Source organism: Plectropomus leopardus, chromosome 8 (genome assembly GCF_008729295.1).
Source record: "Plectropomus leopardus isolate mb chromosome 8, YSFRI_Pleo_2.0, whole genome shotgun sequence".
Taxonomy (NCBI): Eukaryota; Metazoa; Chordata; class Actinopteri; order Perciformes; family Serranidae; genus Plectropomus; species Plectropomus leopardus.
The window spans coordinates 11,228,173-11,253,022 of record NC_056470.1 but is presented as its reverse complement, the minus strand read 5'-3'; the positions used below and the strand labels follow the sequence as shown (position 1 = coordinate 11,253,022).

The following is a 24,850-nucleotide window of genomic DNA, read 5'->3' as shown; positions in this document are numbered from 1 at the left end:
GTTCTTAATGATGTTTTGGACTTTTCTTTTGCAATGAGATGTCATGATGTTGTGGTAGGTCTGTGCCTGAAGTGCATTTACATAAACATGAATAATCCATTTAGGATCAGGGTTTGGGAATATTCTGTTTATGTATTTGAGCATGTAAACAGCATATTCCATTTATAAGAAAGCACTCTAGGGTGTATACATGGAACGTGAATGACCTGATTTCTCTGTGCTCGAGTACACACCATATCCAAAATATGATCACAGCCAGGATAAGCCCCATAAACAGGTTATTCGTGTCCATGTAACCATAGTCCATGATTTTTTTCCTGCTGTCCGCAGTCCTGAGCAGTCCATTTGACAAACCATCCAGTAAAACAGCCTGTTATGCAACCCATACAAAGATAAAAATAATGAGTAACTGCTTAAAACAACACATTTTGTGGTGCTGATTTTTACTGACAGACTATGGAAGATGAGGAGTGCTGATTGGAGAGGAGTGTGACCAGTCACAGAGCTGATATGACTCCTGGCTGGCTGTTTGAAAACTCAAACATTAGCACTGAGAAGGCAGAGTTAGAGACCACAACTCACTACATAACTGTGCACTTTTGTTACAACTGGACACACACACTAAAGATTAACAGGCAGGACCTCATAAGGAAGTTAAAGCCCTCATGTGACTCCAGGACTGAAAGCAACCATGTGAACTGAGTCTCAATTGTCTTTAAAACACTTAAAATAAACCAAGTCGTATGTCACTCCATCTCACACATACAGCTCACTGCACACACACAGCCTACAGAGGGGACGATACAGAACAGCAGAGACACACTTGCCGCTAGTTTTCCCGCTGCGTGTTTCACTGACCTTGGCGGGCCGGCGGGCTCCCAGTAGCGGCAGAACAGGTGCAGTCCGTCGGCGTTCACGATGTGCTTCAGGTCGGTGTAGGGGACTCCCTGCGGGCTCCGCCGCGGAGCAGCTCCCGGCTCGGGCATGGAGGGGTCTGCAAGAGAGACACGGAGCAGCGATAACACATCGCTGCCGTAGAGGTAGCTGAAAACGGCGACAAGCAGGCAGGTGGCGGCGGTCAAAGCGTTCATTGTTTGAACCCGCTCTTTATTTATTTTTAGTGCGTGTTTTAGGCACGCGTCGGAGATGACACGGTTTGTGGGTTAGGCTTTGCCGGATGTAAGCCCGAGCTGCACTACACACACGCACGCACACACGCGCGCGCACACACACACACACACATAGTGAGGCAATGTTGTTAGTGCGTTCGCAACGACAGGCGTTACGTCACGAGACCATATGCTCTGCTCTCAACCTCTCTCTCTCTCCCTCTTTCTCTCTCTGTCATTCAAATTATCTTTATCAACTTCACCATTCTTATAATAACGACACTTAAAAGTGCATTGTTGCCAAATGTTGTCGCCTATGATGCTTACAATAAGAAAAGAACAACAGTTTGCACATTAGATGTCAACATCCACCATGCAACACTACAACCGCATTACGACACTGTAAGAAAAGACATGATAAAACTACTAAAGAATAAAATATTATGACGATACATTAACATAACATTGCCTAACTTATGATAAGACAAGATTCAACAACTTAGCGTATGCTATTTAGAAACAATAAAAGAGATTAAAAAAAGATAAACCACTAGCCCAAGAGAAGATTTCATTTGAACGAGATCTTTAAAAATTTTATATATATATATATATATATATATATATATATATATATATATATATATATATATATATATATATATATTTTTCTTTCATTTTCACGAGCTATTTCTTTATAAAAAAAAATATTCTCCCACACCTGTGCACGAACACCTGTCCGCTGCATACCACCACTGGCTGACTAACTAACAATACGATATCACCACATTTGAATTGAAAATAAACAAATATTTCTCTACCTCTGTCAGACATCGCAAAGCTGCACAGACACACACAATCTCTGTGAAATCTTCTTTTCCCCCTGAAGCTCCTTCTCCAGTCTCTCTCTCTCTACAACTGCACATGATTTTGCCTGCCTGGCATCAGGTCCGTCTGGGTATATAGCTGCATCATGTTAATGGCATGTGCAGCATTACAATGAGGAGAACAGTGTGTGTACCGCCCGGAGTTAAAAATAGCCTGTGGTGTGAAGCTATTTTCTAAGGTGATCGGGTGTCGTCTTTCAGGTTTAGTCACCTGCCAACCTGACCTTCAATATTTAAGAGGTTATAGCCAGTGGCAATTAGTCAATACAGACAGCAATTGATAAAATAAGTGGCTGCCTGTTGGTAAGCTTTAAGTCATGTGCCTTGCTTGAAAGTGCGAACACAATTTAGTAACAAAACACATGAATAACAGCGAAAAGTGTGTCCGTCGCGCATGTGGAAATGATAGATATCACTTAACTTCTATATGTGAGTGCCTCAGAATTGGAAACTGCTCTCTTGACGTGTGCGCAAAACCTCCCTTTTGTTTTCATCTCTGCTGCAATCATCATGCACATGGGGAAGACTACAGAACTGGGCAGTAGGAAGATTATTGCCTGCATGCTTCCAGAAACCCATTGCAATGCAAGGGTCTCTTATGAAGCTGACATTGTAGCCTTGTGAAGAATCGATTCCTGTGGTTGGACTGCTCATACCCATGTCAGTGCGCCTGTAGTAGTGGAATACGCGCGTTGACATCAATATTTTGGTGTGCGGATTTGATGTGAAAAAGATGAATGGGGGAAGAGAAGATGCGGTAGCCTGTGTGCGAACATCACTACAAAACTACAAGTTGCACTGATTTCATACCAAAAGCGACAGGAATATTACGCTGATGCTGGAGATTAGACGCATTTAGACAAAACGGAGTGCCCAAGACGCACCGTGAGTGCAGAAACATCACAAGAATATTACAGAGATCAAACCGACCTGTGCAGGAGCGTCTGCAGTGAAGTTTCAGCTTCTTCTCTCGACTCTCTAATATCCCTTTTCTCTCTCTTCACACGTATGTCTCTCTCTCTTTCTCCGATGCTCTGCTCGCGCCACCCGCCAAGACAAGAATGCAGTCAGCGACGTTTGGGTTGAAACTAAATAAGTATCCCCCCCCCCCCCACACACACACACACACACACACTAGCATACACATTTTCCCCAGAGGCGGAGATCCAGCTCCTCTTTCGCCCCCTCTGTATAGCCTCATTTAATGTAAAGAATTTACAGAATTTAATTTAAAGGTATTGTAGCCCACACACCAGAGCCACTGATACTTATGTATTAATAGTATCATGTGGGGATCGGTCACTCTCTCTGTCCTTATTTAATGTGATGACAGATTACATTACTCTAACCTAAAGGACATGATGTTGTTATCTTGACCCATCTTTTATGATCCAGTCCTTCTGACAGGTCATTGCAGGACATTATTCATCCTCACAAACCACCTCTAAAAAAATGATTAATATGACTGCTTTTTGTGATCTGCCACCTCTATTCATGTTTGGTTAGGTTTAGGTTAAAGCAGCACTCATTGATTTTTTTTTTTTTTTTTTGCCACTTGGGGACAGAAGAAAAAGCTGTAAACACCACACTGACATTATATGACCTTATGGTGAATGTGTTTTATAATTATCTTTACACACAGCCAAGGACGGGAATAAGACAAGTATTGCAGGCTAATAAACACAGAGGTACTAGCCCTCTTTCCCCTCTTCATGCCTTCTTGGCATTTTTACATAGAACTACTTTACGTAGTAACTATTTGCACTTCAAGTTTGTGGTATTATCATGTTCACTGCCCAACCTTTGATGAATGGGTGAAACAAACACAGGACTTTAACCCAGGAGACCACTGCTCTGGTCCCACGTGTAAAATGTTTTTTTAGAGCACACAGATACACAAAATGCTTTTGGTGATAAACAGTTAATGTAAACACATTCATTGTTTGTTCAAAAATAATCCACAGGGCACCTTTAAGTGGGTGTGGTGACCTTGTTAGCAAACAGTTGCCTTTTTACAAATTACACAAAGACAGAACAATTTTAGCATTCATGTGCTTCTGGAGAACTGACAAATCCAGTATTTACCCCTTTGGCTCTGTTTTGCCCTCTGGTTCATCAGAGCTTCTACACTCAGTCACATCTGTTAATGAGGTTCATGAGAGAGTGGACCAAAACAGTAATGAACCCACAGTCTCTAAAATGCACCTTATACTGCAGAGTTGGTGATTCATTTCTGTTGATTTGTCACAAAGAACAACCACTTCACATTACATAGTCATTTGATGCACTATGCTTATAAAAATATTGATAAATGCGGCTTAATGTAAGGTTAAGGAAGGTGCTGTCCTGGTAGCAGACCTGACCAGAAAAGCTACTCTATGTCAATGTCACACTGAACAATGAGGGGAAATGGCAGTTCAGTCTAATTACTGTGGTAGATGAGACAATAACGGTTTAAGAGCATCTTCACAGCAGATGAAATTCTTGTTTTTGGTGACCTCTAGTGGTTTAACTTCTCATCTTAAGTAAAAGTGTACTACTGAAAATGGTCAGTTCACCATCACTTTTGGTCGTTGATACATTAGCAACACTCAATTTTTGCCCCAAGAGAACTTTGAAATATTGCTTTTGTGCATCAATATTTTTCACATGGCCACAAGAGGTCCTTGTCAGGAAAAAGTACATTTAGGTGTTTGAGCAATCAGCATGCTGTCTTTGGGGAACAGATTTTAATTTTCTTGTTTTTCATGGAGGAAAGTCCGTTTGTGTTCCAAGGACAATAAAAGGCAAGTCATTATGGGAAATTCTTCTTTGTTTCATTTTGACTAAATATGATTCAGTGTTCCTGTTCCAAAAAACAATGACTCATTATACCTTGTTTTAGTTAACAGTTGAATGCTGTGGCTGCATATCTTTCTTTGTGGTGGAAATGAGTGTCTTCCCACCTCTGTGACTGCTCACAGGCATTTCCTTTCTCAAAAAATTACACAAAAAACAAACATGAAAGTGACTAACTGAAATGACTCATATTTTGACTTTTAACTGGGACAAATGTATCTGTATCTTTATATATGTTGTTACATAAGTGAAACAGGGTTAAGAACAGGTGAAAAAATGATGTACTGTAAGCTACAACATGGGAACATGTGTTGTGGTTATGGGTTTGATTTCTACTTACTGCTACATTCTCTGTGCTTGAGCAACTATAATAAACATGCAACATCTGGCAGAAGAACACCTCCTCACAGTATAAACAAATTCACTGAACACATCTGTGGATAAACAAGGTTTAGACAGGAGTCTGAGTGTGAATAAAACAGTCTCAGTGAGACAAGAAAGGAGAACACCCTGCATCCACATTTCAGGCATCAGTTTTCATCAGTCGTCTTTTCAGAAGTATTTAGAGATTTCCTGACGTTGCGTCACCAAATCAAAATTTCTTTCTTGAAAAATTCAAATCAAAACTTTCTGTTTTTGGACAGGAAATAAACAGTCCCATTTCATGAGAAGCTTTTGGCTAAGTGCAATATTTATTTTTCAAGTAAGTGCATGTACATTGGCAGATTTGTTTTAGATTTTCATTAATGAACCATGCATGCAGGCATTTATTTTGTATTTGTTCTAATTAAAGGCAATCTCATGACTTCATTTTTAAAAATGGCAAGCAAAGTTTTCCAAAAACACATCGCAGAATAATGTAAATCCATATTAATATGCTTTAACTACACATACCTTTGATTTATTTGCACTGTTTTTGTCTTCAGGTATTGTGTTTTCTTACAATGTGTGTGTCTCTGCAGGTTTGAGTGTCTGTGTTTGTGACAGACAGGAATCCCCTCACTAGATAAAATCCTCATAAAGACAGAGTGTCTGGGACTTCTTCATATTATCCTCCACCGTTTCTCTCAGGACTCAAAAATGTGTCGCTATGATCACCTGTGAAACAGAAGTACAGGGGAGATCAAAACAGAGAAGAAGAACCAGAGTGAAGGAGAGAGGAAGCAAGTGGGACGAAGGGGGAAGATTTTCCAAACATGTTCCAGATTTTTCTTTCCTTGCTCTCCAGTGGCATGAAAGTCTCAGTAGAGGTTAATGAGGAAGAACAGAAGAGGATTGTGAACATGTTGCCTGAAACATTCGCTCAGCATGCTGCAATCTCAGAAAAAATGGTTTTGAGTCGAGCTATTTTCAATCTGATGTCTTCACTTTGCACCGTGTGGACTCGTGCATTTTCTGCATTATGTTAAATTGCATGTATTATTTTTCTGATGGGCGTCCCAGCTGAATGCAAGGCTCTTATGGCTGTCTGACACAATGAAATGCTTCTGTGAGTGGAGATACACTACAGGCTGATGGATTTCCAAGGCAACCTCTTGCTTCTCTTATGGTAAATCCTTTCCATACGAAATATATTCATACAGTAAAGACTGCATATATGAATACTTATGCATCCATGTATTCATTAATTTGCACATGCCTGCATGCATGTTGCTGGGTCCTTTTTCTTTCACACCTCCCTTGACCAACCTCACGCTTCTCTTACATCCACTTGCTTACATCCTCTGTATTTTTGTATCCGTTTGTGTGTGTGCCAGTGATTGTATTTACGTGTGTGAGCACTCTATCTCTTCCATGAAAAGCCTCTGCTCCTGTGCACTGTATTTCATGGATCACTGCCACGTCTTTGTTCTTGTTAGATTTCTCCTATGGGAGCGCAAACATAAAGTCACGCACCCAACTAAACACTAAAACAGAACAGGCAGGAACAAAAGCACACCAACGATATGCAGACATCCATGAAAGCACAGGTATATGTAAGGAGATTAAAACACACACACATACACAATGTCCATGTTTAAAATGATGCATATAAGAAATACAAAATGCTGTTTTCTGGTATTTCTGTTTAGAAAGTCTATAAAAAAGACATAGGGGTTTTGCATTAAAACATATTAAAATGTTTGTAATTTTGTATTTTACTGTAATACCTTAAATAACATTTCCAACCACCATCTCATTGTGTGCAATCAGTCTGCAGTCCAGGTCACACTGCATAGTAATGATCAATGAACCATCCGGAAACATTTTAATCACTGTCCATTAACGTATTGAGAGCTTCATATGTCATTCCCACACAGTCCAGGCTGCTGAGCGAACCAAGCCATTATTACAGTCTCTTCAGGGATGAGGTGGGTTCATTAAAATGTGATATTTACTTTTTTTTATATATATATAATAAGATTTAATCAATTCCCCTTGTGTACCACAGTCTCACCTGCTTATATGTGCACTGCGGGCTGCTATTGTAGGAACGTTACATTTGTTGTTATCAAAAAGCCGATACTTTAGCAAGCTAACTAAAGTCAGCTAACTCTTGCCACCTGTCTGTCCAACAGCAAACAGGCCAACTCTGCATCGCCATCATCCCCATCCTCTCCTTCAGTGCTCTGCAGCCAAAGTGAAAGCTCACCCCAGATTCACTCCTGTTTTCATACAAGCTTTGACTGTTTCTAGTGCTGTGTCCGTGATTTTTGCAGCTTTCCTTTTGGATGTGTGTTCTTGCTACCTGGTTGCTACCTTTTTATAAAGTCCCTGACCTCACCTGCGTGCTGATTTTGGCAGGGGGCTACAAGCCCATCCTGCATTGTACACCCTTTAAAACATCTTTCAGCTCCTTGTTTTGGTATTACTGCAACCTTTGCTTTTACTGTTTCAAGTCACTAATGCTCTTATTTCTGCAGCAGGCAGCTGTTTTCATTTGAAGAGCAATAAAAAACAACTGAACACTGCCTGTCCAGCAGCAAACGGCAGACAGGAAAGTAGTTAGTTAGAACTAACCAGATAGTGTAGCGTTTAGAAGCTGAAAAGCCATGAGTTGGTAGAGACCACAAACAGCTAAAAAGAGAGCGAACATTGGACTGTAACTCTTGAAAACTTCAAATGAATGATAATGCAGTCTGTGTCCATCTGATATGTATACAAGCAAACATTTGCTAACACATTAACCATATCACCTTTAGAGGATGATAATATGTCAGTGTTGTGTGTCCCTCTTGTTGCACTGTCCCCATGAGGCCAAAAGCCCCTTTAATTTTTTTATTTTAGGGAGAGAAGTAAACTTTGAGCTCCACAGCAGTAAGAAACAACAAATCACTGAGTTAAAAATTCTGCGCCATTAATGGCCAGTTAAAGGTCAGGCTTTTTATAACTCACTTAAGACACTCACCACATTTACTACTTTTACTACTTTTGTTCCTACAACAGAAACGGGATTGTAACAGGTCATGATGCTCGTGGGTACTGCTGTATTTTGTGCATTCCAAACTAATGCGTTAAGTAACGCTGAGGTCATCCCTTAAAGTAAACATGCAACCTGTCTTTGCATGCTTCATCACTCTATTTTGTGTGATTTATGATGATGTGTCTGTTTGAGTGCATGTGTGTGTGCTCACACAGTACTTTACCTTATCTTGGCTGTGCATTCTGGCAGACTGTAAGTGCAAAACGGCGTCATGGACAGTAGAGAAGAGACAGGACTTTGTCACTTTGTCGTTAAAGAAACCTCCAGTCTCTGCAGGTTATCCACAACAACAGCTAGTAAGAGAGAGAGAAAAAAACTGAGTTAATAATAGACCCACAGGCAGAGTCATGAATGAAAAGTTTTGGGAAGGTAGAAGGAGACAGTGAGCATGTCAGTGTAAGAGAGATAAAATTGAGCAAAATGAAAAGTGAGAGAGAGATAGAGAGAGACAGAGGTGAGTTGTTCCTTGTTTTAACTGAACCTCGTTGTGATTCCTGGCTACATAAATATTCTTTGCAGTCCCTTTACAAGCCTTAACACACTTAATGACTATTTTCCTCATCACAGGCTATAAACTTAGCGCAGGCTTATTAGAGCTGCTGATGCTCTGAAACAAATTAGACGGCTCCTCACACTGTGGTTGTAAGATCTTTTTTCCCCCCCCCATCCAGCAAGTCAGACCTACATTTGTGAACTAAAAACAAACATAGCGAATGGATGTTTTAATACAGTGAAAACACAAGCATCCCCAACAGATTTCACAAGTTTTTTTTTTAGTTTTCCCGAGGATTCATTATAATCTTCTCATGACCCAGTATTGCACATCATAACAGACATAGCAAATTTGGAAGTGTTTGCTGAGCCACTTCCTTCACAAAAAATGTTACAATAACATGAGCAAACAGCTAAAATAACATCTGGTGTTGTTGAATGAATTTAAATTGTGTGAGCGGGTCTTGAACATGAAAGTAAAAATACATCCATGTGTGAGTTAAAGCATGTGGGACAAATTGTGCTGGGATTTTGGTATTTTTTTGATAAACTGACCAATGTCTATGATGAAGGATCTACTATTTTTTATCATCGAAAGGGATATGGAGCTTTAAGAGAATCAACGCACAGATTAAAGAAAATATATTTTCTTTGTATCACTGATACATACAGAAAGCAGATCTGTCATACTAATAGCTGTCGACAGTAGTGGAGCTGCTCTAGTGCTGGTCTCTACTTATTATTTTTTTCTAGTGATGTTGAGGGACTTACTTTGGCAGCCTGCGAGAACCACCTCTATACCAATTTCCCCATAGTCTCTCCGGATCTGAAAGAGACACAAAAGCACAGAGCAAACATCAAACCGGGGATCATTTCATTAGCTCGACAATTCAATTTACAGTAATGTGATGCCCGAGGAGCTAAATGTTAAGGGGTGGGGGGTGAGGGGGTGTGAATGGAGAAAAGTTCTAGTTGAAGAGATAAGAAAAGCAGAGTTACAAGAGTTGGCTAAACAGAAAGAAATATGAGGGCAAACATAAAAGGATCAGTATATGCCTTATTCTCCTCGTGCCACCTGATTGACTTTCTTTGTGATTTCCTTATCAAATGTCCGCTAAGACACTATATCTCGCCGAATCAGGTAACACAAAGGTGACTGAGCCTATAGCTCAATGATGAAAGTTTGGCAGTATTTATATATTTGCAGTATTTTGAAAAGGGTGTCTAGGGTGACAATTGTGTGGAAAAAAAAGCCGTATTAGTTACTGCTAATGCAAACAGAGCATGTCTTTCTGCTGTAGCTCCACATTAAAAGCATTCAACTGGCAAAACACAAGATTGAGTTACAGTATAAAGTGTTTTTCAGTGAGCTTAGCACTACCACTATCAAAAATGCGACTACAAAACCGTCATATTTGACAGTGGATCAGTTTGAAATATTGCACTGAGTAATGGAACAACAAGGAGGAGCCACATGAGCTGTTAGATGAAGAGCTGCAGGCAACAGGCTGCACACCTCCAGCTAAGCGTGGTAACCAACTCCTTTCCCTGTGCCCTGCTGCCCGCAGACTCATGATGTCTGCAGCATAAAATCAGATCATAGTTGCTAAAAAAATGATGGGGAAATGGCTGACTATTGCCTGACGTTTCTATTAAAATGGCAATAGCTGTTTTTCTGCCCTCTGTGACCTGTAGTATTGAACCACATTTTCTGTTGTCACAGGTGTTGCCACATCAACCAGGCCGGAAATCTTTGAGACTGACACTTCAGTTCTTCATGGTAACCTGTTCTTCATGAAATATTAATACCAAATGTTCTGCAAACAGTTAATTAAAAAAATGCATGAAAAAAAGCATATATATTATTATTATTATTATTATTATTTCTGTTTATTTGATGTGGACATCACAACTACATTGGACAATACAAGATGTGTTGTGTGAGAGTTTTAGCACATGTGCTAATTCGCTAACACTTGTCCACAGGAGGAGGCTTTTAAAAGTAGTAGTAGTAGTAGTAAAATATACAAGTTACTTAAACCTTGGTTGAGTCTGTGTATGTTATATGTGTGTGTGCATGTGTAAATGTGACAACTATATTCGTACACTGCGTATCGCCTTGACTCCCACAGTATCCAGGAAGTTGACAGGGCTGAGGTCGAGGACGATGGCTCTGGGCAGTGAGGGGTCGGGCACAAAATCCACCTCGATGATGGCCATGTCCTTCTGCTCCTCGCTCTCTGGCTCCCCCTTCTGTACAGGAGGAGACATGATACAGTGCAAAAGTATTCATGAGAGGTTCATCAAAGCAAAATGTTGTGCATTTGATGATAAATCACCATAAAAGGCAATTGTATCATGAGGAACCTAAATGAACATCAAGGTTTGGGGTCAAGAAGTTTTGAAATACTTATTTCTCTATATTTAACAAAAAAAGTATTTGTATAAAAAGACAGTTCTTCTTGCTATATGTCAAGATTTAAGCAGCTATTTGGTAAGATGCAGAAAAAAAGGGGGAACAAATCATTGCTTTATTTGAATTGAGTGTCATGTCTATAGCCATGCTCACCATGTCCACTGTGTTTTTCTTGGCAGCTTTCTTGGCATTTTTCTTTTCATGTCTCTTTCTTTTGTCCTCTAGTTTCTTCTTTGCTGACAGGATCTTGATAATGTCAATGCCAGACTAAAAGGAAAAGCAAAAGAAAGTCACACATGGGGATAGTTGAGTTTACATACATTTTCAAATCTTGCTACCAGCAAGGTATTCATTATGACTGCAATGCATAACATTCTTACTATTATATTTTTTATCTAAAGCCAAAAACACCCTATACTTTATATTGCACCAACGCCTCAGAACAACAGCATTTAGTTCAGTTGGGATAAAAGGATGTCCTGTACTTACTCTGCAACAAATAACATTAAAGCTCATTAAAATAAACTATGTAAATGCATCCTGTAATGGGGATTGTTTTAATATTTTATCTTCCCAAGAGACCTCAACCAACTTTCTGGCTGTGTTTATATATAAAAGTTGTTTTTACTACTTAAAAAAAAAAGAAGAAGAAGTTTAATCAGTAGTCAAGAAGAGGACTGTCTATTGCATTTCCTTTTCACGTGCACAAACATTTCCATCAATTATTCTGAAAACATTCTGGAAAAAAGAAAGTACAACAGACAACCTCCTGTAAGAGCGAAACATGGAAAATGTTATTAAGCCATTAATAACATGAAGCCCATTACCATTCATAGGAAGACAAATGTTTATCTATCTCAGCCAGTTAAGCCTATACAACTAATTAATCCTCTGAACTGAACAATCATAAACCAGCAGAGCAAGTCTTGCTTGTGTATTCAACTTTCAACTACATGAAACACAAACACAACAGGGCATGGCAGAAAACTAAAGTAACTTAAAGTAAAGTCTTACTTGCTCAGAAAGCTTGGTGTTTTTGTTTGTACATATTAAATGAACCATGACAGTTGGTTTACTTGCATTCAACCACTACAAAACACAAATGAAGAAAACTTGCTCGGACTCCAAGTTGTCATGACCCATTTACCTTTGTTGAAGCAAGACACAAATGTTCACCCAAAGTACGTAACTTAAGCCAAAGAATAAAAATCATTTTCTTTTTTACAGTACTGTTCAGCATGGAAACTTGGTTAGGTTAATTCTGTGTATTTTTAGTTTCAAAGTGTTTAATTATTAAAAGGATGTAATCCACAGTGAAATTTCCTCCACAATATGCAAATACATCATTACGTATAGCTCTAAAAAAAAAAAAAAAAATTTAGTCTGTCTTACAGCAAACTTGATGCAACCTAAGAGAGACTCATATAAACATTAATTCAATTTTTGCAAACATTTTTGCACATAAGAGGGGGTTTGGACATTGTTCCCCATCACTCACATCGAAATCACCTCAGAAAGTGATCTTTTAATGGCCAATGGAGGAATGAGTACAGCAAATAAGGCCTGTTTTGTGTTTCACCTGTTCGTATGGGCAGGGCACCTGACTGTTGATTCATGACAGACTTGATAAACTGTGAACCTATACTCAATGGCAAGCAAAAACCAGTTTTCATGTTGGCATAGGCAAATACCACGAGCATCAGTCAGCTGATATTCTCATTTTCTAATTGGCTGCCACAAGCAGACATGCAGTAGAAATAAACCAGTCTTCACATAAAGTAGTTTCTGTACCTTGTTTGCAGAAAACACTATTTGCAATGAGTTAACGACTTATGGGCAACCAGGAAATGGATATCACAAGAAAAAAACGTCACGTAATCAGTCATAAACAGCCAATCACATTTTCATTGGTTGTTTTTGTGATTTTTGTTCCATTTTTAAAATGTCTGCCTGGCAACTGCAAAGTGGATCAGAATTCAGTGACAGCCATTCAAGCCTTACTGCTTCCCTAATACAAAACTGACAGCAATTAGCATCTAAAAAAGGTTTGTTGGACATTTGAACACATCCAGACAATGTAATAGTATGACAGGAAAGATTATTTTGCCTAAACAATGCATGATTTACCTGTGAACATTTTTCTTGTTATGTGACATAACTAGTTCATGCACTTGCAACATTAGAATCCCCTACACAGGTGCACTCTATCAGCTTAGTTGCTGCCAGTAAGAGCAGTAAGTGATCCCAAATTTCACCTGCACATTTCATCTGCACACCACAGTGAACGGTGGAGTAAACTCACTCACTCATCAAATTCCAAAAATGACCAGAATTCCTCTGGTGGCAATTTCTGACCTGTGCTCCCTTTGCCCGTCCACAACAGCTCTATGAAAGCTTATTTGTGCATCAAAGATTAGAAAGAAAAGGGCGACCCTGTGGCTTTGACATGCTGACATTTTAATGAATGAGACGTTCCATTATCTCCCTGCCTTATTCAGTCTCTGCTTCTCACCCTCCCTCCATCTTTTGTCATCTTTTTTCTACCTTCCTTCAATCTGTCTTCCTGTGTGCCCTAAAGAGACATGACAGAAGAGGAGGAGGAAGAAGGGGGGTGGGGGGGTGTTTAAACAAAAGTTTAACGGAAGAACGGAGAGGAGAAAATGGTGGGATGACATTTTCAACAATGTCTGTCACGGTCGTGATGTGTGAATTGGTGAAATGTCGGGTCGCTTATTAGTCTGTCAGAAATAACGTTTGTATGAGAGGAGTTAATTGCACGGAAATTGTGACAAGGGGGATTGTTGCTGGTGATGGTTTCTTTCCTCTGTGTTTGTGTGTGTGTGTGTGTGTGTGTGTGTGTGTGTGTGTGTAGCTGTGGTGTGTCTGCTCATATAAATCTGGGCTTGTGTGTCCATCATGGTGTGTTTGTATATGTGATACTGTTTTTTAGTGGGCGTCCACATTAATCTGTGAATACATATTAATGTTTCCGTGTTTGTTTGTGTTCTGGTGCCTACACTATCTTTTATGAGGACACATTTTATTTTTAGAGCTTAAGTGTGTGAGGACATTTTGCCAGTCCTTTAAAGAGTTGTTCCTCGTTTAATGGATAGGATAATGTTAACAGTAAAGTATGTGTGTGTGTGTGTGTGTGTGTGTGTGTGTGTGTGTCCACCTTCTCTCCAAGGGTTTCTTGGTACACATCTCAGCATTGGCGAAGTAGAGGGTGGCAGAGGAGCGGAAGATCAAAATCCCTGGCACCTGCCTCACCTGAAATCAATCGATCAGTTCATGAGTTAATCGATTACCCTGTGAAACCTGGATTAACATCACTTTTTGTGTGCTGCGTTCAGATGCCTTTCACAAGCTATTTGACCAATTTAAAACCTGAGCAAACTGTTTTGATTTTAAAATACTGACCACGAAAGACAATGACCAATTTGGCCAAAAACATTCCACAAATTGCAAGAAATTAGTAAAAAGGTGATTAAAAAAAATTACTTAAAAATTAATTTTAAAAAAGAGGGGAGAATTATTAGGAAAAAAATACAAAAAAATATATAAACAGGAAACCAGGAAATATATATATATATATATATATATACATACATACATACATAGACACACAAACATACATATACACATTTATATAGATATATACATATAAAAACACACACACACACACACACACACACACACACACACACACACACCTATGCATAGATAGATATATACATATATAATATAGATAGACAGACAGATAGACATAATTGCTTTTTAAATTTTCAGCACTTTTTAGGTCATTTACTTGTTTTGTTTTTTTTGTTGCCTTATTTTCAGGTAATTTTCTTGTAACTATTTTACTAATTTCTTGCTAATGTTGGGCCATATACTTGTTGCCCTCTTCCCATGTTTTTAAAGGAAATCAGACCAATATGCTCAGATTTTAGAAGGTTTAATAGTCTTTTTGTGAGCATGCTAACAATGTCAGTGCTAACATGCTAATTTTAAGCAGGTATAATTTCTGATATGTTCACCAGCTTGCTGTGGTGTGTTTAGCATGCTACATTTGCTTTTTAGCCCTAAACCTACCATACAGCTGATGCTGATGGGAATGTTTTGCAGTTGGTTACAAACCAAAGTTTTGACAGATTTATTTAAGACATTTTAATACCAATTAAAGCCTCATTTTTAGATTAATTAATTCATAAATGTTAGGACTTTTTAAAGATCCGTGGGCATTCTGTATATAAAATAAATACAAAACAAAAACATAATATATCAATATAATGTGTCATACCTGATTGTAGTCCTCCAGTGGCCTGTAAATATCTGTGTCCGGGACCTGCCCTAATATGGAGTATTTAGGTCTGGAATACACACAAAACAAAAAATTTTAGGAAAAATATGAAAAATACTTTGTGTCTAGGTATGGTCTGCAAAGAAAGGATTGCATGAATTTGTTTGCTGTGATATATGTATAATTGTGTATAATGTGTGTGTGTGAGAGTGTATTCCTACAGCTGTGTCCTGAAGATAACAGTGAGCATAGAGAAACCAATGGAAGCAGCCAGTCCCAGGTCAGGGTTAAACAGTACAGTGAAGATGAAGGTGGCCACCCAGATCACCTGGAGATAGAGAAATAGAAAGAGAGTGATGATGAGTAAGAATGGGTGCAAAAGCCAAACAAGTCTAGTGACCATTAAATGTAGCAAAACATTAACGATATCCTGTCTACTTTTAATACACTCACCATATCTACTTTGTTGCTCCTCCACAGTGCAGGGATATCCATGAATTGCTTCATCATGCCATGGAGGTTGACATAAATGATGGCGGCCAGCACTGCCTGCAAAGTCATTCAGATGCCGTACAGTTTATATGGAGTGCTTCGGTTGAACCCCACCCCCCCACAACAAAAACAACACAAACGCACGCACACGCACACACACACACACACACACACACTACCTTCGGCAAATCTTCAAAAAGAGTTCCAATCCAGAGTGTGATGACAAGGATGACTATTGCTGAAAGAGCCCCAGCGACCTGCAGTGAAGAGACACAGGGCAGATAGTGGCATGATGAATGGAAATCAGGGGAGAGAGATCAGAGGAAGAGAGTTTAAGAAGAAGAAGAAAAGATGAATGATGTAGTGGTTATTAGAGTGAATTGGTACATGATTATGAGAGGAGTCAAGGCATCATCATTAAAACCTCTTCTCTCCTCTCCTCAGTAATGGGCCTTTGCTGATTAATGTGTTGTCAGAGTAAATCGGTTTAGCCTCTTAGCAAATCTGTGTTTGCGTAGGTGGACTTCAACAATGTGAGCAAAGATCGATTCCCTAAGTGTTTTTTAATGATGCCACTTATCAGAGTAACGTTAATTATGACCTTTTTTCACTCCGTTTAACCTTTGAGTTAGCCCAGTTTTGTAGCTACAGGCAGGGCGAAGAGTTGGAATGAAAATACTGATCTGAAAAATGATCTCATGAAACGTCCTTGTCAAGTCTAAAAAATGCCAGGCATATAAACCAATAAGCATTTTTTCTAAATGTTGTTTAAATGATTTTTAGCTGTGTGCAATAAACACGGGAAAAGCAACAAATACAAAATAAACTAAATAAAGAAAACCCAGCTTTTGAAAGTGCATCAGGTGCAGGATGAATACTAGGTAATGGCCTAATAGCGCACTACAGTATGTTGAAAATAAAAGCAGCTTAGCGGATGAGCTGAATTTGCTTTAATGTCAGGTGTGCTGACAATGACTTTGTAATATGTGTTAATTTTGATTTTTAGGGAAAGTACTGCCAGCCTGTAATAGTACTACAAAAGATACAAAATCAGAATTAACAGTGGTGGGTTTTTAATGTTGTGCCTTTATGTTTTTTATTTTTTTCTGTGGTGATTTATGTAACATAAACAAGCTCTTCCCCTGAAAAGACATTTTTATATATAGTGATCACCTTGGTTAAAACTGGGGAGGCAGTTTTTTGGTATCATTCATCAAAAGTCCCATAATAAACTTTCAGCATATTGTAATTCAAGTGGACTGAGAGAAAAGTAGAGTTCTGCATCTCCTCTTGTCCCTGTTTTCAAGCTTTAGAAAATCTAACCAATGACAGGAGACTTGGGCCAACCACGGGTAATTTCAAAAAGAGGGCGTTCCTATTTGCTGTTCTATAAATGCCCATCGGTGAAAGCCTGATTCAATGGTGGAAAGTCCTGCAGAGAAAGGTGCTTTGCCAGCACTGGTCTACTGCAAAGCAACCAAAAAAAGGAAAACAGACTTATCAGATACAGAGTTAAAAAGAGACTCTGTCAAACAAACAAAATAAAACATATGTGTTGATTTCCGTACTAAAAGCTTTCCGTACTAAAAGCTTTCTGTCAAGAGAGATATGAGTACTCTTACAATGTATTACTCTAGACCAGAATAATGTCCACTCATACCAACCTGAGTCTTCCCGCCTGTGCTCTCCTGAACCATTGTACGAGACATGGAGCAGCTGATGGCAAAACACTGGAAAATCCCTCCAATGGAGTTACTCAGACCCAGGGCAATTAATTCCTAATCCAGGAAAAAAACACTATTTAATTCAAGATGTCAAGAAAAGAGCAGTCCATCCTTGATTCCAGCCACCACCTCCCTACCTGGTTGCTGTCCACCTTGTATCCATATTTCAGGGCAAAGATTCGTCCTAGTGAGATGGCAATGCCATAGCCAACCACGGCCAGAGCAAAGGCATCCCCAATCACCTGACCAAACAGAGAGGCTGCTGGGAAAACAGGAGGCTGGAGACTAGTAGACATGGACAAAGAGGAAAACATCGTCCTTTTACAAATACTTCAACTTTCATATGTGCAAAGACACATTTCTGTGCGATTGTAGGTGTTTTTCTCACCCTGAGGGAATCAGTCCGACCACATCCACTCCATATTTGTCTTCCAAGTTAACTTGCCAAGACACCAATGTTGCAATAATAACCTGGAGAAACAGATAATAAGAGATGTATTTGTGGGTGTTAAGTGTAATAGTGTGCGTGTTTAACTTTATGAGGAACAAACTGTCCATAAAGTATATTAAATGTATTCCTAATACTCACACCAAGCAGCTCCACAGGTATGGGAACAGGCAGTTTTTTACTCAAGTATGCATTAAGCTCCTTAGTGAGGATGAGTCCAACTATAGCTACAATGCTGACCACAAGAGTTCCAACATTTGTCTGTGGGATGAGAGAGCATATCTCCAACACAGTCTGAAAAGAAAGACATAATATAATTATATTTATTATCTTAAATGCTTATATAAGGAAGCATGAAAGAAACTAATAGAACCAACACACAACTCATTTATACAAGAATATACAATGCTCAATTTCTTGTCCATTAGTGAGGAGACAGTCAGCTCTACTGGCTTTTAATCATGAGGTGGAAGCAGCAAAAGTCTCAACCTTGGCTTTTATGTTGTGGAGATAAAAGCATGCACATAAGATGGATTGAGATATTTTGCAGCACAAGATGCTTGACAAAGTTTTAGAGTTAACAATTGGCGTTCTCTCATGTGAAGAAATTAGAGGGTTATTTGTTTGGAAATAATTAGGAATTTCAGCATTACTGACTGAAATTTTTAAAGTTTTTAAGTAGAAGTAAGCAGGTGATAATGACTGTGTTCGTTCTTACATATATCAACGAAAAGGGTCCATTGTATCTCACAGGACTGATGCCAAAGGTGTATTTGAGCTGGGACACGATGACATGGATGGCAGCTCCTGTGGTGTAACCTCGGACCAGCGGCTCAGACAGGTAGGTCACAACGAAACCAAACTGGACTAGACCGAGCACAATCTACATATGTATAACACAGAATTAAAAACACATGAACCTTCACATTGACAAGGACATACAAGAACAATGTAGCCATGCTCTCATAGCTTCAAAAGAATATCTGGAGTATTTGTATGAGTGGGTATCTATTTTTTCATATCTATACTGTATATGTCAGTATCAGTATATCCCGGCGCCACCAACTCGTGAGTTCACTGTGTTCTGCAGGCTTTGTTGCCATTTTCAGTCTACTAAATACACAACACACACGTTTCTCTCTCTTTAACCGAAACTAAGACTTCTGCGTCACACAACCTGTTGTTTTTTTTTTTTCCAGCCCACATGTTAGCAGGTTAGAGCAGCCACATTGCCGGCGTGAGCAGCGCTGCTCAGCTGCAGCTCATCTAACACAGTCTTGTCAATTTTTTTCCACAGAAAAAATAGAAAGTGACAAGGACTTCTGATAATTACATTGATTCTGTATCGCCTTTTACTACAGTTTCAATGTCTAAATCTGTCACACTCATGATTTCCTGTTTCTGTTTCAAGTGAAAGCCCTCTGACAACGGCTCTGTCAACAAAATCCCTTCAGCTGTTGACACAAGGCATTTTACTGTGAAACTTTTGCAGGACTTTGGTGTTGACAAAGCAGGAGCTTGCATAGCTTCATAAATGAGTGGAGTATCTGCTTTGGAAATACAGTAGTTACAACAGCAGGCAGCTCTGCAGCTGTGCCGCAACAACAAAGGCTGCCAATGTGCACGCAAACTGCTCATGCATGCAGTGTGGCCCGGGCGTAACCTCCAGTGAAAGTGATGCGCACTGCATACATCCTCAATACCTCCTTAAAAATAAATAAATAAATATAAATAATTAAATAAATAAATCAAATTAAAAATTAAATTATAAAAAATAAAAAAAATAATATTTGACTTCCAGATCACATAATCCAGCAACTCTCGATTACCTGAAATAATCCCGACATGAAGGTGACAGCTGCAGCGACTCGGACCCTCTCTGCATCCCGGGAGATGACATCAACTATACTGGAGTTGGTCACATTGTCCCACATCATGAAGTTGGAGTCAGGTGCTACTCGCTCTATCACCCCGCCTATCATCACACTCATCACAGCATATGTTCCTGAATAAGCGAGACATACATATGTTTTTGTTGGCCATATAACAACATATTGGATATATTTTGTCCTTCCACCCATTCCCCTCAGCTTCTTGCAATGGCTGATGGGGTCCTACGTGAATACATTATTTTCTGCCAAAGTGAAAATATTTATAACCATTTTGGAATTAGTTTACATTATTGTTTTGTCAATGCTCCTTTCACAAGTTCTTTTTAGGCGATCCTGGTTCCAGGACTAAGCATGCCCTTTATTTTCCCATAGATAATGTTAGATTAATCACTCTTAGAGCACTTGTATGGCTTAAACTGGCATGCAACTTTTTTTTATTGATTAATCATCAACAAATAAAATAAGCATCTGTGTTAGAACATAACTGCTTCTTTAATGAAAAAGAAACAAAGCTACAAGTCTGTGTAGATAAAAACTTTAAGAAGGAACAACAAAGAAACATCAAATCACTATCTTAAAATCCAGCTCTGTTAGCAGCACGTGGAAGCTTAAGATTTCCATGTTGATAAAACTGAAAACAAATTTGCATCTTAAATTTCTTTACTTCTGGATACTGGGTATTTTTTAAAATAAATTCATAGAAGATGATTATTCAGTACAGTGCTGTGTTGCTTACAAATTCAAAGTGTTTTAAATATGCTACCACTCTCATTACCATTTTGACTGGTTTCTTCTCTATGGCTCTAGCAGCAGAGGCTCAGGGGTATGTAGTATTTCGACCAATCTGCCACACAAAACTAATGAAAAAACACAACTGCTCAGTTATGTTCAAATAATAAAAACTGGTGGCCACAGCATGAGCGTATAGATCGTTGTACGGTAATGCAAAACAGGGAAAACACTTTACAACCCTGCAGCTCCTCGTCAGGTTTTTAGCTCATGGTGACAGAGCAATGCCTCTGTTAATCAAATCTGATAAGACCAAACTCCCACAGTCTTTACAGATCAGATTAGCTGCGCTGTGTTTTTGAATGGAAAGGTTGTTTTGTTTTTTACTATAGAGAAATATTTAAGGTTTGAGAACAGTTTTCAAATGCCTAAAAAACAAGCACGTCAAAGGTCTTGAACTGATCACAAAATGACTTCCCTTTAGGAAACAATATAAGGAAGTGTAGCTTCCTTAAAGCCCAGAGCTCCAACTAAAGGTCTTATACTTAATGTCTATACTTAAAAACCTGAACCTTGCTGATTAGAAAGAAATGTGAGTAATCCTGCTATATCACTTGTTCTTCCTTAAATTATTATTACCAGGACTTCACAGTGGATCAACCCACAGATGTGCAGATACAGAAATGTTGAAGTACAAACCGACTGAGATGTGCTTGGACGTGCCGAAGATGAAGTAGATAAGGACTGGGTAGAAGGAGGAGTAAAGGCCAAAGACTGGAGGAACCGATGCTAACAGGGCATATGCCATACCTGCAGAAAGAGCAGAGAAGAAGTATGATTTTCTACAAAGCAGTAATAACTAGAAAACAGCTATAATAAGGAAGATATCGATTAGTATGGTAATGCACAACAAGCAGACTGACATTTCAAATAAACTTATTATAATATCTCTTCTACCTATCCGCCCTTCACTGCATCTCTACTGAACTGATCTCCTGAACCTCCATCCTCACCCTGCGGCAACTGCATGATCCCAACACTGATCCCAGAGATCAGGTCACCCAGGGCATTTTCTCTGATGGAGTAACGAGGCAGCCACGATATAACAGGAACGCTACCCAGCAGGCAGCTCTTCAACCTGGGACCAGAACACCTGAGTTTGTGAGAGAGACAGACAAAGAAAAAGAAGAGTAAGGGGGGGTGGTATCAGCTTACATGTCACGTCTGAACTCCATTTGGCTGATGTGTCCTTTTGACCCTAATTTTGACACATCCGATGTTAACTTACTGTATCTCATATCTAACTACCAAAAAGTTAATAAATTATATTTCATCCTCACTGTCTTTCAACCGTTTGTTTACATGTTTCCTCCTGTAATCATTAAATGCCTCACAAAACAGTATTCTGACATTTGGAAAGACATGACTTGCTGCTTTTGGTCTCACTGGGTGGTTCTGACTCTATTTGAGCAGCTCTGTTTTTATCTCTCTACATATTTTAACATTTTTTGAATTTATAAGAAGTGCTTACTTACTTACTTGCCAAGTTACGGCATGTATCTTTAAGTGTGATTATTTTGGGTCATAGAGAAATACAATTTTATTGTTACAAGATGCACTTTTAGGGTCATTTCCAGGTATTTTGTATCTGCAGTGTATCCTCATTTAATTGCATGTTTATCTATCTCCCTGGCCAGAGACGTTTTGACATTCAACCCCGTACTGCTTTTGCAGGAGGGTAAGAACAAGTAGATTAAGCTGGACTTACTGCTCACATTGCTGGCTGTAAAATTATGAGTGAAAATTGTTCTTACTCTTTTCATTTGTTTTCTGTCATGAAAGTTCAAGGATTCAATTTTATTTGTTGAGAAATGTGGTATATGAAGATGAGTTTATTGTAATTTAGTGTAATTGCGACATGCTTTTATACAAAACAAAAACATACGGGAGAGAAAATGTCTGAATCTGTCAAGCAGCAATAAGGTGCATGGTGGCCCAAAGGCTACTTTCTAATTCAAAATGAAAACTAGTGGATTCACACTGGGATTTTTTTGAATGGAAATAAATTACCAGAATTCATCAAAATAGAGCTTGTTAATTAAAATACCACAAAAAGCGCCAGGGACAGTCTGTCCGACCGCCTGACAGAGGTCCGAGAAATACTCTGCGTACGTCTGACCTGTGCGGGGCTGCTGCAACTGGATTTGCCCCGTGGCAAAGAAGAGTTAGGACAGTAGACGTTGGGCAATTAATTTATTATATATACTGACAAATATATCAGTGTCTATAAAATACTTTTGCAAAACAGGCCCCTGGGCAAAGCAAGTTGAGATTTAGAGAGAGATTAGTTGTGATGCACAGCAGATAAGATGTGGGGAAATTTACCTCAATGACTTTTTGACCTTCTCAGACAGAGATGGTTTTGAGTAAGACTTTTCGGCAATCTCATCCACCGCTCCTTCGTCCAGGATCTCCCTTTGCACGCTGTAGCCCATACGTCTCCTCTCTGCCATGGCTGAAACTAGCTGAAACATAAACAAAACAATAACATCTTTCTTTCCAAATGCCGGGTTTGTTTTGGCAGAAAATCTGTTTTTCAATCATTAATGCACAAAAAGCTCCAGATATGTTTTCTATGTTTCTAACGAAAAGGACACGAAAACTACAAAATAAAATGCATCCCATATTATCACATCCGTAACATGTTAATCTAAGTATCATTTTGGTGCAGTGACAGCTGGGAAAAAAATCCAATTTGTTAGTTTTATCTTCATTCAAGTCTTGTTCAAGATCCTTTTGTAACCTTTTGAAATGTTTGATATTAATTACCTTGTGCGTTATAGCTGTATCAGAAAAAAATGTTTCTTCTACAAAAGCCCAGAACCTGCTGATGCCCTGAGATGAACCATGCAAGAGTTTTCAGAGGAGTGTTGCACTGTTATGTCTTTTATGCTAATGTCTTTTATCCGTTTTTCCAGTTCAAAGGAAACAGATCAAACTCCAAATGTGTTTCTGGTCAGTGCTGTAATGAAAATCTTCCACCTGACATTAAAAAAAGGCTTCTTCAATCAAAAGACGGCACATCCCCTTTTATGAAGAATTAATCCTCCCTGTGTGTGGTGGTCCCCAGGCTTCAAATTGAATCTGCTGTAGAGTTTTCCATCAGATCAAAGTGGCTCCAAGTGGTACCAAACGACAAGTTGTGATTGCTTTTTGTTGCCGACAACAGATGAAGGGAAGGTTTTATTTTAAAATCCACGACAGAGAGGATTCTCTGGCCAAATAAATAAAGAGATAAACCGTTGCAGATATTATTTTCCTCTTCCTTCTCTGTCTCCTGACCTGTCTGAGGTCGAGACAGTCTGTCAGTGTCGTGGCTCTGCTGCTTTGCCTTGAGACCTTGAAGATACGTAGATCTAATCTAAATTGGACAATGTTTTGAAAGGGGAGGGCAAAGTTCCGAGCTGTATGGTCAGCTGTTGTGAAGAGCGGTAGAAAATAGAGATGTCAATTCATGTATGATCATTTATAGAGTTATAGAGTTATAGAGTAGAGTTAGTTGTAGTTAGAATCATGGCTTTTTAATTTATTGTGTCAATCACCTTTTGCCAATAAAGAAATTTGTTTGAATTTGACTAAGAGGTATATACAGCATATTAAACATACCAAAGAAAACTAAACAAATGAGATTTTAGATGAGTATAGACAGAATTGCAAAACATACAATAATATCTTCACTTCACACTAGACGTTCTTTGGTACGTCTTAGATGCTGTCTTGTGTGTGTTTTGGCTTATCTTGTGTCTGTGTGTGATAAGATCAGTCAGCCATTTCAGCTCAGTCAGGGTTGTTGTTGTTAATTTATGATTGCACCACAGGAGAGTGAATGGGATGGCTTGTTTAATCACTGGAAGAACAGGTACTGTTTAACTAAGCAGGGCAACAATTTGCTTTCTTCTGTTTTATAGGTAACAGGCACTGATCTTTTCATTGCTTAGTCACAACTTAGTTCCATGTTTCTTTCCTCCCTGTGAATCAGAGCACTCACGCGGTCAAATCCCTC

General features: G+C 39.0%; 2 protein-coding genes across 4 annotated transcripts in view; both read right to left on the bottom strand.

Moving 5' to 3' along the window:
• The window catches only part of mgll (monoglyceride lipase), a 39,562-nt gene extending 36,553 nt beyond the window's left edge, over positions 1–3,009 (bottom strand). Inside the window, exons 1-2 of one of the 3 annotated variants that reach the window (XM_042491905.1) lie at positions 2,924–3,009; positions 859–994 (exon numbers count right to left, since the gene is read on the bottom strand). In XM_042491905.1, the coding sequence (XP_042347839.1) occupies positions 859–986 (128 nt within the window). In that variant the 5' untranslated portion in view covers positions 987–994; positions 2,924–3,009. Of the gene's footprint in view, positions 1–858; positions 1,182–1,927; positions 2,015–2,923 lie in introns of those variants that run through there. The other 2 variants (XM_042491904.1, XM_042491903.1) reach the window with 2 other exon arrangements.
• A 2,773-nt stretch (positions 3,010–5,782) lies between these two features.
• Positions 5,783–23,700, bottom strand: slc26a6 (solute carrier family 26 member 6). The gene is given in 22 exon segments (XM_042492572.1): positions 5,783–5,929; positions 8,458–8,562; positions 8,565–8,587; positions 9,558–9,612; positions 10,893–11,039; positions 11,356–11,469; positions 14,378–14,401; positions 14,404–14,472; positions 15,503–15,572; positions 15,724–15,830; positions 15,956–16,051; positions 16,174–16,251; positions 17,659–17,772; positions 17,856–18,003; positions 18,107–18,189; positions 18,308–18,460; positions 18,885–19,049; positions 19,996–20,171; positions 21,487–21,597; positions 21,801–21,940; positions 23,173–23,312; positions 23,617–23,700. Coding segments are annotated over 21 exon segments (2,130 nt in total). The 5' UTR covers positions 23,301–23,312; positions 23,617–23,700; the 3' UTR covers positions 5,783–5,905.
• Between the last annotated feature and the right edge of the window lie 1,150 nt (positions 23,701–24,850).